This window comes from Hyperolius riggenbachi, chromosome 6 (genome assembly GCF_040937935.1).
Source record: "Hyperolius riggenbachi isolate aHypRig1 chromosome 6, aHypRig1.pri, whole genome shotgun sequence".
NCBI classification, from domain to species: domain Eukaryota; kingdom Metazoa; phylum Chordata; class Amphibia; order Anura; family Hyperoliidae; genus Hyperolius; species Hyperolius riggenbachi.
The window spans coordinates 60,415,708-60,430,895 of record NC_090651.1 but is presented as its reverse complement, the minus strand read 5'-3'; the positions used below and the strand labels follow the sequence as shown (position 1 = coordinate 60,430,895).

General features: G+C 42.7%; 1 protein-coding gene across 1 annotated transcript in view; it reads right to left on the bottom strand.

Annotated features, from left to right (window-relative positions):
- Positions 1-7,433: 7,433 nt before the first annotated feature.
- The window catches only part of PSMA4 (proteasome 20S subunit alpha 4), a 30,779-nt gene continuing 23,024 nt past the window's right edge, over positions 7,434-15,188 (bottom strand). Inside the window, exon 9 of the mRNA XM_068239389.1 lies at positions 7,434-8,055. Coding sequence (XP_068095490.1) covers positions 7,901-8,055 — 155 coding nt within the window. The 3' untranslated portion in view covers positions 7,434-7,900. The remainder of the gene's footprint in view (positions 8,056-15,188) is intronic.

Genomic DNA, 15,188 nt, shown 5'->3' with positions numbered 1-15,188 from the left:
CGAATCTCTGACCATCATCTCGAGGTGTATGGGTACCTTAACCAGTACACTATCCAGCCACTAACAATTTCAGAAACAACTGATCTGCATGCTTGTTCAGGGTCTATGGCTAAAAGTAATGGAGGCAGAGGATCAGGATAGCCAGGCAACTAGTATTGCTTAAAACTGCAGTGGTGTAGCTAAGGAGCTATGGGCCCGATGCAAGTTTTACAATGGGGCCCCCCAAGCATTCTATACATAACAATTGATACGGTGCACCAAAACCTGCCTAGGGCAACTACAGTGTCAGAGGTGCAAGAAGGGAATGGGGAACAGTTTGTTAATAATTACCACTATTCAAGGTCTCTATAGAAGTGATTATTATGAGCACAGGGCCAATAGAGAGCCTATACTGTAGTTGAGGGATGGTTCTTCGGGGCCCCTCTGGCCCAAGGGCCCCGATGCGGTGGCTACCTCTGCAACCTCCATTGCTACGCCCTTGCTTAAAAGGAAATAAATATGGCAGCCTTCATACCCCTCTTGCTTCAATTGTCCTTTTAACTTGTGCAGGTAAGCTCTACATGGAGGTGGCAAAATTGGACAATCAAAATTGAAGGGGTGTGCAATGCTTTAGGAAACAGAGTTCCATAGGCAACTCCCTCTATCACCAAAGTGCTTCCATGTTCAGATATTTTACTTTGGCTTTCAGAGATTGTCAGTGAGATGCTACTAAATCTAGCTTGCATGCAAACTTTATGCAGCTTGCAATGGGCTAGTCAAATGCACTCTTTGCTGTTTTGATAGGTTAATTCCAATCTCCATGCGAGACTTATTTGCATCACATTGACTATCCTTACTTGCCTTTTAAGTGTACCAGAGCGGTCAGTATAGTAAGATTTGATACTTACCTGGGGCTTCCTGCAGCCCCATATGCGCATGTGAGTCCTTCAATGTCCTCCAGCGGTCTGCCGATCAGCCACAATAAGCCCTGGTAACTGGTTCAGTTGCAGTATTTTGCACATGCATGGACTTCCTGTGGGACTCGCATGTGCTTATGGGGCTAGAGAAAGCCCTGGGTACGTTTTGAAACTTACTATGCTGACAGCTCTGGTTTATTTTAAAGAAAACCTGTCACATCACTAAAACTATTGACAACTGTGGGAAAAGACATGAAAGAAATTTCCTTAGCATCATCACAGACTAGGAAGATTAAAACTTGTCTACACTAAAGTGAGAACATTTTATTATTGTTTGTGTCCCTACTGAGATGTTTCCTCACTTTCTTCCCTTGATCTATTTGAATAATAGGATGATGGTTAAATGCTTCTCAGGGCTTAAACTCACTAGCAGCCTTTTCCAAAGTGCTAGTGATTTGAAAAGGTCTTGCTAATGCAATGCTATGGGGGATTTTTACATTTGCAAGAGCTTTTCAAATCACAGCTGCTTAGCACTAGCCTGCTAGTGGGTTCCAGGCCTTAAGCTGCGTACACACTGGCGACTATGGTCGTTTGAAACAGCTAATTAACGATCGTTCCGCCGACAATCGGGGAAAAAACTTTACCCAACGATCATTAACACGACACGACAAAAGAACGACATCGGGAAGATGGAAATATCCAACCTGACGGATCGTATCTACAGAGAAACGTTGCAAAACTATAGTGTGTACAGACATCGGCCGAGAACGATCGTTACAAGGGCCAATGCGCCTGCGTTGAATTCTGCCCAGCTTCAGTACTTCCTGTGTAGCGCGGCCGTAAAGATTGTTACACTGCTCATTTCAATTAAACTTTGCTTTCAAGTTAACAATCATATATTTGTATCTGTTGTAACTCCATGTTAGTGTGTTTATTTTAATTTTATATAAATGTGTACGCAACATTTCCTTCTGATCGTTCTTTTCTGCGAGAACGATCATTAAAATGTGTATGATGATCGCTGCATCCCATCGTTGCCGTATCGTTCGTCTTTCAATTATCGTTCCTAGCGAACGATCGTTATCGCAAGTGTGTACACGTAGCATTACTGTGAACCGGTAAAGTGATGAAACCCTGACATGAGCTCTAAATCCTTCCTTGATCTAAGCACAGAATATATAAATATATATATATATCAAAAGTTTTGGAGTCTAACAGGCACCATGGCACGCAGGGTTTTTAAGTCTTGTGTCGGCACGCAGGGTTTCTCAGTCCGGCATTGGCACACAGTGGCAGAGCTTGTTTATGTTTAATGTCAACTTCATCAAGATGGTAAATTTAGATCTGTGATGTTGTTCAGAGGGAATATAGAGGCTGAGCACACAGCTAAAACTTTACTCTGAATGATTTCTTGTAATTATAACATTCATAAAAAAAATCAAGTATCAAAGATAACTACAGTAGTAACTGGCTAATAGGGTACTTATCCGTTAGCCGGGCGCATCGGCAGGTGGCGCTAATTACTATTCCCCCTCCAGGCCGCCATGGATAGTAGGGAAAGATGTAACTCTGGTGGAGTTTTGTCACCACCTGCAGGATGCGCCTGGCTAACGGATAAGTACCGCTAAAAGTTATGAATGAGGATGTCCTGCAGTGTGCGGGAGGTGAGAGCTGGCTTACCTGGTCCCTGCCTGTTTTCCGATTCTGTCATTGGTGTGTTCCATTGGCTTACACTTCTGCATTTAAAACCTAGAGCATTCATTCAATCCTACTGCCTGAAGGCTCATGCATACATACATACATACAAGGACTGAAATACAGAGGGATCAAGGCTCAGTCCTTCAGGCCACAGTTCAGGGCTGGATACTGCTACTATAGACCTGGGGAGGGCAGGTAGAACAATGCTCTTGACCTAAATACATCAAATGTTACCTCATCCATGTAGTATTAGGGCCTAGCGTTTAAACACTGCTCTCATACTACATGGAGGTGGCAAAATTGGATGTGTGCACCAGGTTTATGGGTCCTTTCCAAAAATTCACATTGCCTGTTAGAAGTGCCATGCAACCATACAGTACAACTGAAGCATTCTCAATCAATGTAAATGCGTGCATTGCTGGTGTGAACACACCATGGGAATATCATTGCAATGAAATGCGATGGTATTGTCCATTGCAACAGAACACAATGTGAAAGGATTCTTAGTGGAGACAATTTGCCAGGGTGGTCCTTTCCAGCCTAGAACCATCTAGTCACAGTGGTCCTCAAACTAAGGCCCACGGGCCGAATGTGGCCCCGTGAGGCTTTTTTTTACCAACCCCACACAGAAAATGTATTCCTTATAGATGTGGTCAGCTACATCTTTAAAGGATACCCGAACTGACATGTGACATGAGATAGACATGGGTATGTACAGTGCCTTTTTGTTTTTCTCTGCCTGAAAGAGTTAAATATCAGGTATATAAGTGGCTGACTCAGACAGGAAGTGACTACAGTGTGACCCTCACTGATAAGAAATTCCAACAATAAAACACTTTCCTAGCAGAAAATGGCTTCTGAGAGCAAGAAAGAGGTAAAAAGGGGTAATTTATTATCAGTGAGGGTCACACTGTAGTCACTTCCTGTCTGAGTCAGCCACTTATATACCTGATATTTAACTCTTTCAGGCAGAGAAAAACAAAAAGGAACACAACATAGTTATTTGTGTGCTAGGCACTGTACATACACATGTCTATCATGTCAGTTCAGGTATCCTTTAAATATTGGCGGCCTGCTTATAGAATAGCAGTGCTGGCACCACCCATCCACATGGAATCCAGAAAGCAGTAATTCACTGGTTTCCAATCCAATTCCACATCAGTGACACTACTATCCAACTGGACTGCAGGTTGTCACCTGGGTATGCTTCACTGTCTGGCCCGCAGACTTCTACATCATCTTATGTATACTCCGGCCCCCAAAAGTCTGAAGTAGGTTGACCTGGCCCTTGACTCAAAACATTTGGGGACCCCTGATTCTAGTATGTGTACAAGGCTTTGGTACAGATGTTAATAAGGGGGTAAATGGTTGATGCATATTTTATCAAGAGCTTGTGAAATATGTGTTTATACAAGATTGGTTGGATTGTCACCTGTAGATCTGTGCCTGGAGTCAGGCTTTAAAAGGTAGCATGGCTGTCACCCCCTATCTACAAATGCTACAATTATGAGACCTCTGAGGCAAAGATGGTTCCTTAGTAAGCATGGGGTGATGTGTACTTGGTCCCAAGAACTAGCAGTGCCATCAACAGTCATGCAATGGCTAACTGGCACAGGAGTCCCTAATAGGGATAATCAAGGAGATGCAAGTTGGTGCAGGATTATGATAATTATGTATGCTAATTTATGCATCTTGAAAATACACCAATCAAATCCCACCAAGGTAAAATCTGATAGGTCCATTTTCAAGATGCATACATTTGCCTAATCATGCATCAACTCAAACATCTATGCATCTCATTAACCATCCCTAGAAACTTAGGGCCTGTTTCCTCTAAACGCAGAATGGATGCAGAAAAACTGACTCCAGTGAATGTCTATGGGCCTGTTTCCATGAAACGCGATTTTTCTGATGCAGATTTTCCCGTAGGCATTCATTGGAGTCAGTTCTTCTGCATCCAATCTGCGTGTAGAGGAAACAGGCACTTGGGCCTCTTCTCCACGGACTGTTGAATTGTGTGCTCAGCAAGCAGTTACCAGGCAGCAGTGAGAGTTTGATAGGCATTTCACTGCCTATCAACTGCCTGTGAAAAAGTCCTTAAAGGACAATTTTATTGAGAGAGATATGGAGGCTGCCATATTTATTTCCCTTTAAACCATAACAGTTGCGTGGCAGCCCTGCTGATCTGTTTGGCTGCAGTAGTGTCTGAATAACACCAGAAACAAGCATGCAGCTAATCTCGTCAGATCTGACAATGTCAGAAACACCCGATCTGCTGCAGGCTTGTTCAGGGTCTATGACTGAAAGTATTAGAGGATCATCAGCACTGCCAGGTAACTGGTATTGTTTAAAAGTAAATATGGCAGCATCCATCTTCATCTCACTGCAGTAGTGCTTTAAATTCAGGGGAGAGAATATACTATACCTGGTATAACACCCTGGCACGGCAGCAGCTTACATTTTCTTCAGTGCTCAGGAGCAGCGCTGCTCTTCACAGCTGACAGCCACTGTATTCCTGTAAAGACTGTACAAACAGGTGGCTGTAGCTCTTTATTTCAAGGGAAGGGAGCCTGTAGCCGTCAGCAGCAGCACTTCGCTGGATCCAGTCTTCATGGGGTCTGTAAGCTTGTGGATTGGCAGGAAAGAGCCGAGTATAACCTAATTCATCTCTCCCCATGGAATGTTTGGTTAATAACCAGAGATCAACAGCTTTATCACCAGAAATAGTAAATGAGAGGTTAATTGCAATCTGCAAGCAAATTGTATGCAGCATCAGATTAAACTGGACAGTGCTCTTGAATGGCCCAGTTCCAATTTACATACAATTTGGAATTAGCCTCATTCTCCACCTCTACTCATGGGTAAAGCTCATCATTCTTATGCTTCATACACACTTGAGATAAGTCTTTGGAAAATGCAAGATCACAGACCAATTTTACCACCCTTCATGTAGGATGAGAGCCATACTCTACACAGTCTATTCTATGGAGCTGAACTCCCCATCAGATAAAATCTTTGCAAGATGCTGCACACACAGATGCTGTACAGACACAAAAGATCATTATCTGCAAAAGATCTGTTCCTGCAAAAAATCCATTCCTGCAAAATGCATTCATAGTCTGAGATCTGCAGATCCTCATACACACTTGGTTTAACAGACTTCATCTGCATATCTGGCAATCATCTGCAGATCTGAAAATCCATCCTGGTGGATCTGATCTGCAGATGATTATCTGTTAAACCAAGTGTGTATGAGGATCTGCCGATCTCAGACTATGAATGCATTTTGCAGGAACGGATCTTTTGCAGATAATGATATTTTGTGTCTGTAAAGCATCTTTGTGTGCAGCATCCTGCAAATATTATCTGATGGGGAGTTCAGCTCCATAGAATAGACTGTGTAGGTATGGCTCTCATACTACATGGAAGGTGGTAAAATTGGTCTGTGATCTTTCATTTTCCAAAGACTTATCAAGTGTGTATGAAGCATTAGCTGATAGAAAGTAGGGATTGCCAATGAGATGCAAATAATTTTGATTTGATGCAGTATTATGCAAATGTATGCAGCTTGAAAAAAAAACTATCAAATCCTGCTGAGGTGAAATTTGATTAGTATATTTTCAAACGGCAAAAATTTGCATAATCCTGCGTCAACTCAAAATTATTTGCATCTCATTGACCATCCCTGATATGACGTTTATTCAGCTTGGTAATGGACCATTGACTTTATTTGCTCCATTTAAAACTTTCAGCTCAGAACTCTAAAGCTAAGTACACACATGAGATAAAAGTCCTTGGAAAATGAAAGATCACAGACCAATTTTACCCCCTTCCATGTAGTATGAGAGCCATACTCTACACAGTCTATTCTATTGTACTGAACTCCATCAGATAAAAATGTTTGTAAGATGCTGTAAACATGCAAAAGATCCGTTCCTGCAAAATGCATTCATAGTCTATGATATCTGCAGGTCTCATACACACCTTGTTTAACGGACTTTCGGCTGCAGATCTGAAGATCCATCCTGGTGGATCTAATCTGCGGATGAATGTCCGTTACACGGTAAGATTTTCCGTGTGATTTTCCAACCCGATCGGTATTTCTGCTCAATTCTGCACTCGATTCTCAGTGATTGGCCAATCAAAATTGGATGTGTATATGCAGCCTTATGGTGTGTACACACTTGAAAGATAAATGAAAGAGATCAGACCAATTTTACCCCCTTCCATGTAGTATGAGAGCCATACTCTACACAGTTTTTTCTATGGACATGAACTCCCCATCAGATAAAACTTTTTGCAAGATGCTGCACACACAGATGCTGCACACATTCAAAAGATCAGTATCTGCAAAAGATCAGTTCCTGCAAAAATTCATAGTCTATCTGCAGATCCTCATACACACCTTGTTTAACAGACTTCATCTGCATATCTGACAATCATCTGCAGATCTAAAAATCCATCCTGGTTGATCTGATCTGCAGATGAATGTCTGTTAAATAAGGTGTGTATGAGAATCTTCAGATATCAGACTATGAATGCATTTTGCAGGAATGGATCTTTTGCAGGAAAAGATCTTTTGTAGATACTGATCTGTTGCATGTGTACAGCATCTTTGTGTGCAGCATCTTGCAAAGATTTCTGTCTGATGGGGAGTTAAGCTCCATAGAATAGACTGTGTAGAGTATGGCTCTCATACTACATGGAAGGGGGTAAAGTTGGTCTGTGATCTTTCATTTATCTTGCAAGTGTGTACACACCATTAGCCTCTTACTGACCATCCCTACTGCTCATCACCAGAGAGATGACAAACAAAAAACACACCTGTCCGGTACAGTCTTAAGAAAAAAAAAAAGTTTATTTTTATGGACACAAAACCGAAAATATTGTAGAAATTGAATTATTCAAACTCTCAGAAGGAATCAGAAACAAGTTATGAGATATAAAGTGCACTGGTCACCTGAAGAAAGGGGGCGCCGTTATTTTGCGTGCTGATCCAGCGTCCACAGCTGGGGGAAAATGACATCGCTATGAGTCACAGTGATGTCAGGGCTGGTTCACACTGCAAGCGCTTTTTCTATACACTTGTGAATGTAATGCTGTAAGTGTGATCCCACTTGAGGGATGTGAATAAAAAAAAAAAAAAAAAAATTCCCCTTAGCATTGCATTAGCGAGAGCTTTTCCAATCACTGGCTCTTAAAAAGGGCGTGCAGCGTGAACAGCAGACAGTCTCCCACCATCCGTCTTCACTGGTGACAGGTGCACTTTACCAGAGCGCGGAGGATGAGGATTTCTTCAGCAGTTACTATTTATCCTTTTCTTTCTGTTCCTTCTCTTTCTTCTCTCGCTCAATCTTGGCTTCTTCCGCTTCATGAAGTTTTATCAATTCCTCCACTTCCTTCTGTTTGAGGACTCGGATTTTGGTTTTGCCGTTCTCTCGTGTCAATGTGGCGATTTCCACTGAAACGAGATTGTTTTCACATTAGTAATGTGTCTGCTGGCATGTTTTCCATACAGTAAACCTGAAGAGGAATACAGAGGCTGCCATCTTCAACAGTCACATAGAAACATGCCAGTCAGCTGACTTCTGTGCTGAGCTTTTGCCTTTGGTTGTTTGGAGTCACACACCTGCAACAAGCATGCAGCCAGTGGAGTCACACCAGAGTCCAAGCATCTGATCTGCATGCTCATTCCAGGCCAGTGACTAAAAGGACATCTGAAGTGAGAGATGTGGAGGCTGCTATATTTATTTCCTTCTAAACCATACCAGTTGCCTGGCAGTCCTGCTGATCTCTTTGGCTGCAGTAGTATCTGAATCACACGCATGAAACAAGAATGCAGTCAGAGCTCCTGATCTGAATGCTTGTTCAGGGTCTATAGCTTTAAGTATTAGACACAGAAGATTAGCAGGACAGCCAGTGGCAGGACAATCTGAATTGTTTAAAAGGAAATAAATATGTCACCCTATGTATCCCTCTCAGTTCAGGTGTGCTTTAAGCAAACCTGAACTAAATACACTTCTAGTTTTGATCAGATTCTATTGACTGAATGGCAGAATAGGAATGGTTAGGTAATGTGTGTACTGCTGCATATTACGGCAGTTGCAGCATTGCTATTAGAAAAATGCATACAGTGGAAAATGAGCCTGAGGTTTTTGGACTGTTTGCAATCCAAAAACACTAAGGCACGAGCAACGTACCGCATATACTCAAGTATAACCCCCCCCCCCCACTTTTACCTTAAAAAAAACAAAAACACACACACACACACACAGTGGAAAATAGATCAACTCTAGTATAAGCCGAGGATAGGAAATAAAGCAGTAGAAGAGGTACACGTGGAATTTACTGCCCCTGGATTATACTCCAGTAAAACGAATGCAGGTGTAAATTAAAAGGAGAAAATCAATTTAGTTATTAACCTCTTGAGGACTGAAGTGTTAAACCCCCCTAGTGACCAAGCCATTTTATGTAAAATTGGCCACTGCAGCTTTAAGGCCAAGCTGCAGAGCTGCACAACACAGCACACAAGTGACCCCCCCCCCTTCTCCCCACCAACAGAGCTTTCTGTTGGTGGGGTCTGATCGCTCCCACCATGTTAATTTTTTTTCTATTAAAAAAAACAAAACACTATTTCTTTAAAGATTTTCCCTCCCAGCCTCCCCCCACCGGCCTATCACAGTGATCAGCTGTGATAGGCTTCAGCCTTCACCTCCGATCGCTTCTAAGTCCTCCAGGGGGAAAGCCGTGTCACACGGCTGTCCTTAGTAAAGCGCTGCTGCTGATCGCAGCGCTATACTGATGTAAACAAAGCGGTTTCACCGTGTAAAAGTCTCCCGAACGGCGATCGCCGCTCGGAGACTGAAGGCGGAGCTCCGCTCCTCAAGTAGGAGATGCGCGCGATCTCCTGCAAACTACTGCCCCAGGACTTTACGCCGATCGGCGTTTGCTGGTCGGCAAGCAATTAAATGTTAAACCGGTACACTGCTGCTACTGCTAAGATAAAGAACATTATTTGGCAGTGCAGTAGTCTAATAATTTTATGAAAGGCTCGATGTTCTGTTTACAGCTATGGCCATTTAATGTTTAGTCTGTGTGTAGATTAAAAAAAAAAGTTCATTTTCAATGTATTTCACAGAATGGTAAGTATTCATGAAAGCGGACCTTTTTAGGCACAGTGGAACGGAGTGGCGACGGCTGTGCAGTCTTGCACCTGCATTCCCATGAAAATGCGCTGTCCTCCACCCCACCAGAGTGGCATATTTACCATAGCTGATGTATGTGTCCCACACCTGCCAAGTGCGCCCCCCCCCCCGGCCGCATATGGAGAGCGGCGCATGCTTCTCATGTTTGCCAATCCACACTGCCAGGAATACTCTTTACTGCATCAGCTGTGGTAAATATGCTGCTCTGGTGGGGGACGGGGAAAAACAGCCATCACTTTGTTGGGAATGCAAATCTGCGTGCAAGACTCTGAACAGCCGTCACCACTCAGTTCCACTGTGCCAGTTCTAGTGTGTCCATTTTTGGTCCCAAAAACTCGGCTTATACTCGAGTATATATGGTAATATAAATCACAGGAGCACATTTCCCTTAGTGCAATCCAATTTTACACCAAACGCAAATGTGCCTGCTGCATTTTTCCTGCATTAGTGTTCAAAGTGTGCCTGAGATGGGCTTACTAAAAGATTTGTTACTTACCCAGGGCTTCCTTCCGCCCAATGATGCGTCCCCCGCCGTCCTCCCAAGCTCCTCTGTGCGCAATCGGCCCTTGTAACTGGTTTAGCCACGCCAGTCGGCTCTTCTGCGCATGCATGGAACATGCACAGAAGAGCCTGACTGGCGCGTCTGAGCTAGTCACAAGGGCTGATTGCGGCCGGAAGGCACTCAGGAGGACGGCGAGGGACGCATCGGTACTCATGGGGCTGAAGGAAGCCCTGGGTTCACATCTTTTAGTAAGCCCAGCTCAGGTTTACTTTAAAGAGAATTGATAACCAAGGATGGAACTTATTCCTAATCAGTAGCGGATAGCCCCTTTCCCATGGGAAATCTATTCCTTTTCTCAGACAGATCGTCAGGAGGCTCTGTATGGCTAATATTGTGGTGAAACTCCTCCCACAGTGTGATGTCCGCACCAGACTGACATACAACAAGACTGACATCACACTGTGAGAGCCTTGTTGCATTGTGGGACCTTAACAGCTGTTTCCAACTGCCAAAAAAGCAGCATCTACTTCCACAGACATCACCTGCCAGCAGTAATATCACCTAAAGCTAACAAAATTTTGGGATGCATTAAAAGGGAAATAAAAACTCGAGATGCTAGCATAATATTTCCCCTGTTTAACTCTCTAGTAAGGCCACATCTGGAATATGGAATTCAGTTCTGGGCACCACATTACAAAAAAAGATATTGCAGTTTTAGAGCAGGTGCAGAGACGAGCAACAAAATTGATACGTGGGACGGAAGGTCTCACCTACCAAGAAAGGTTAGATAAACTGGGTTTATTTAGTCTAGAGAAAAGACGCCTTAGAGGGGATCTAATTAACATGTATAAATACATCAGAGGGCAATATAATAGCTTGGCGGATGAGCTTTTTGTCCCTAGGCCTTCTCAAAGGACTAGAGGACATGATCTGCGCATGGAGGAAAAACGTTTTAGCCATTTATTTAGGAAAGGGTTCTTTACAGTAAGAGTGATTAAGATGTGGAATGCATTGCCACAGGAAGTCGTTATGGCAAACTCTATACCTGCATTTAAAGGGGGCTTAGATGCTTTCCTTGCGTTGAAAGACATCCATGGCTACAATTACTAGGTAATGCCTAATGATGTTGATTCAGGGATTTTATCCGATTGCCATCTGGAGTCGGGAAGAAATGTTTCCCTTTAGGGGCTAATTGGACCATGCCTTGTAAGGGTTTTTTCGCCTTCCTCTGGATCAACAGGGATATGTGAGGGAGCAGGCTGGTGTTGTACTTTGTACTGGTTGAACTCGATGGACGTATGTCTTTTCAACCAAAATAACTGTAATCTTGTGCTAAATGTCAGAATGTAAATCAGGGAGAGGAACGATTTTACAATGGGCAAACACTGACTAAATCATTTATACATCATTATTGTAAAAATTAAGCACTTTTTTCATTACATTATTTTCACTGGAGTTCCTCTTTAAATCAATGAGCGTGCAAGGAAATCACATATCAAACGAAGTGCTATGCGATCTTCTGTTTGTTTTAAACCTCTTTTTTTTAAATACACAAATTGTTGAAAAACAGTCAAGATGAATAATCGCAGGAAAAATGCATAGAAACATCGCAATATGTTTTTCATTGGTAGTAGGAAATGAGCATTAGAACGACTTCTCAATGGCTGGCGATGTGCAAAGCACTAGGACAATGGAAATCACATGGGTTGTTTCTTGGTGCAATCTGATTTGCGTTAGAGTTTTGCCAGATCACAGCTGTTGGTCCTGCTGCATTTTTTGAGTCAATTGCACTTGTGTTGTAAGTAGAGGAGCGCAGTAAAATCACTGTGCCATACAATTTTCTTGCGATTCAGCAATTTAAAGAAGAACAGTCGCGAAAATATAAAAATTTATAACAGACAAATAAGAAGTACATTTCTCCCAGAGTAAAATGAGCCATAACTTTTCTCCTATGTTGCTGTCACTTACAGTAAGTAGGAGAAATCTGACATTACCGACAGGTTTTGGGCTAGTCCATCTTTTCTAAGTGCTTCACTAAGTCCATTCACTAAGTGCTTTTAAAAATAAAGAAAACCCTGAGAACCCCCCTATGAGAAAATGGGCTAGTCCAAAATCTGTCCATAATGTCAGATCTCTACTACTGTAAGTGACAGCAACATAGGAGAAAAATGATTTATGGCTCATTTTACTCTGGGAAAAATGTACTTATTTGTAAGCGTTTTAAGATTTTCGCGACAGTTCCTCTTTAAGCTTTTTTTCACACACTTTTATGCAGATTTGATCCACCATGTTTATAACAGTACTTTAGACATTTAGGGCTCTTTCACACTACAGGCAGCGCTAAAAGGCTAAAACGCTGCGTTTTGTCTGCAGGCGTTTTAACAAGGGCTGTGGAGTTGGAGTCGGATTTAAGGAGTCTGAGTCGGGCAATTATGGGCACCCGGAGTTGGGAGTCGGAGTCGTTGATTTTATAAACTGAGGAGTCGGATGATTTTTGTACAAAATCCACAGCCCTGTTAAGTATTAGACTAAGGAGTCGGAGCCATTTTGGGTACCCGGAGTTTCATAAACTGAGAAGTCAAAAAAATTTTGTACCGACTCCACAGCCCTGGTTTTAACGCCAACACATTACTATCAATTGTAAAGAGAAACGCCGCGGTCAGCCCTAAAAAAGTTCCTGGGAGCGTTGAAACGCAGCGCTCCAAAACGCAGCATTAGATGTGAAAGGTAATATGAAAGTCTATGGACTTTCACAGGGCTGTGGAGTCGGAGTCGTGGAGTCGGGCAATTTTGGGTGCCTGGAGTCGGAAAAAAAATGCACCGACTCCGACTCCTAATGAATTTGTAACTGTAATTAAAATAGAAAATATGATAAAATGTTCTATTTCTCAGATAATAGTCATTAAAAATAATGTATATATACACTATATATACAGTAATAGCTGTGCTTAGTCCACAAAAATAAAATAAACCAATCAAAATTAGTTACTTGTGCTGCTTCAATAAAGCAGTCCCCGTATTTTTAAGGTCAGATATACATATCTGATTGTGACTGTATATATGATGTGTACACAGGAATCTCTTATATATACTAAATAACATCTATGCTGTAAGTATAAAGCCTGATGTGTAGCTGTGTCACTAATAGAGATGGTCAACGAGATGGAAATAATTCTGCATTGATGCTGATTTATGCAAATGTATGCACTCCCTTTGCTGATGAAATCAAATAATTTGATATGTTGTTAAAATTTGGTTTGGTGACTACAAATTAAAGGGTAACTGAGACGGATGAAAGGTAAAGTTTTATACATACCTGGGGCTTCCTCCAGCCCCCTTCAGGCTAATCAGTCCCTTGCTGTCCTCCACCACCCGGATCTTCTGCTATGAGTCCTGGTAATTCAGCCAGTCAGTGCAGTCCGGCTGCATGCCGCTCCCACAGCCAGGAACATTCTGCACCTGCGCAATAGTGCTGCACAGGTGTAGTATGCTCCTGGCGGCGGAGTGTGTGCATGCGCACTACGCCCGACTGGCTCAAGTACCTGGACTCATAGCAGAAGATCCAGGTGGTGGAGTAGGACAACGAGGGACTGATTATCCTGAAGGCGGCTGGAGGAAGCCCCAGGTATGTATAAAACTTTAATTTCATCTGTCTCAGGTTTACTTTGTTACACAGTAGTACTATACTCTACATATGCACTCCCCACAGAGCTGCAGGGAATCCACTGAGAATGCTGTGCACATTGAACACAGAGGTGTTGTCTGTTTACAATCTCCTCATTCCCCTGCAGAGTACCTGCACATCATTCTTACATGTACCCACACTTACATTGCCTAGGGCCTGATAGATGTTCTTTGTTCCGGTTTGTACCTTTTACAAGTACTCTTACCAAGGACTAGTTTTAGTCTAAAGGGAATAAATATAGTAGTCTACATATCCTCACTTCAGTTGTCTTGTAAAATTCCTAAGCGTTGGCAGTTAAGAGACGAATTTCATGTTACATACTTTTAATCAACAAAATTGTAATATGCAAATGAGAGGAGTCGGAGTCGAGGAGTCGGTGGAATCCTAAACTGAGGAGTCGGAGTCGGTGGATTTTTGGACCGACTCCACAGCCCTGGACTTTCATTTTACCTTTGAAAATGCCAACTTTGGCCATGGCATTAAAACGCCGAAAAAGCTCTAGTTTGAAAGGGCCCTTTCAAATAATGTAATTAGTAAAAGTTTTTTTTTTTTTTTACAATATTGTAATCCAACATCAAAAGAGTTACAGATGTTCTATCTCTGTGTTTACTGCCTTTTTTTAATCTGCAACTCTGAAGCTGGTAAACTCATGCTGGGGTGTGCATTATAAGTTTATTTTAGCCTTTAGTGACCCCGGCTTAAGGGTACGGCTACTGCTTCATCTGCATTTTCACACCACTTGTGGCTTATTACAGCTACTTCCCTGATCAGAAACCTGAGCTGACAGTTACTTGCCTGAAAAGTTCAGATAAAATAATCCTAACATTAGTATAGCGCTTTTCTTCTGTTGAACTCAAAGCGCTCAAGGGCTGCAGGCACTAACGGTGCACTGAAAGGGGCCACCCTGAAGTGTTAGGAAGTCTCGCCCAAGGACTCCTTACTGAATAGGTACTGACCCTAGTCAGGATTCGATCCCTGGTCTCCCATGTCAAAGGCAGAGCCCTTAACCAGTACACTACCCTGCAGCTGTCTATAAGGGCTCTTTCATGGTGTGTTCGCTGGCGATTGCCGGGAGCGGTTGAAAAGTGTTTTGGTCACTGCCCAGTTAAAAAAACAAAACAAAAACGCTGCATGTAGCGGCCAGGACCGGCTCAGACGCACATGCAGTGGTCGCTGCAAGTGCTGGATGCTTGCATCCGACT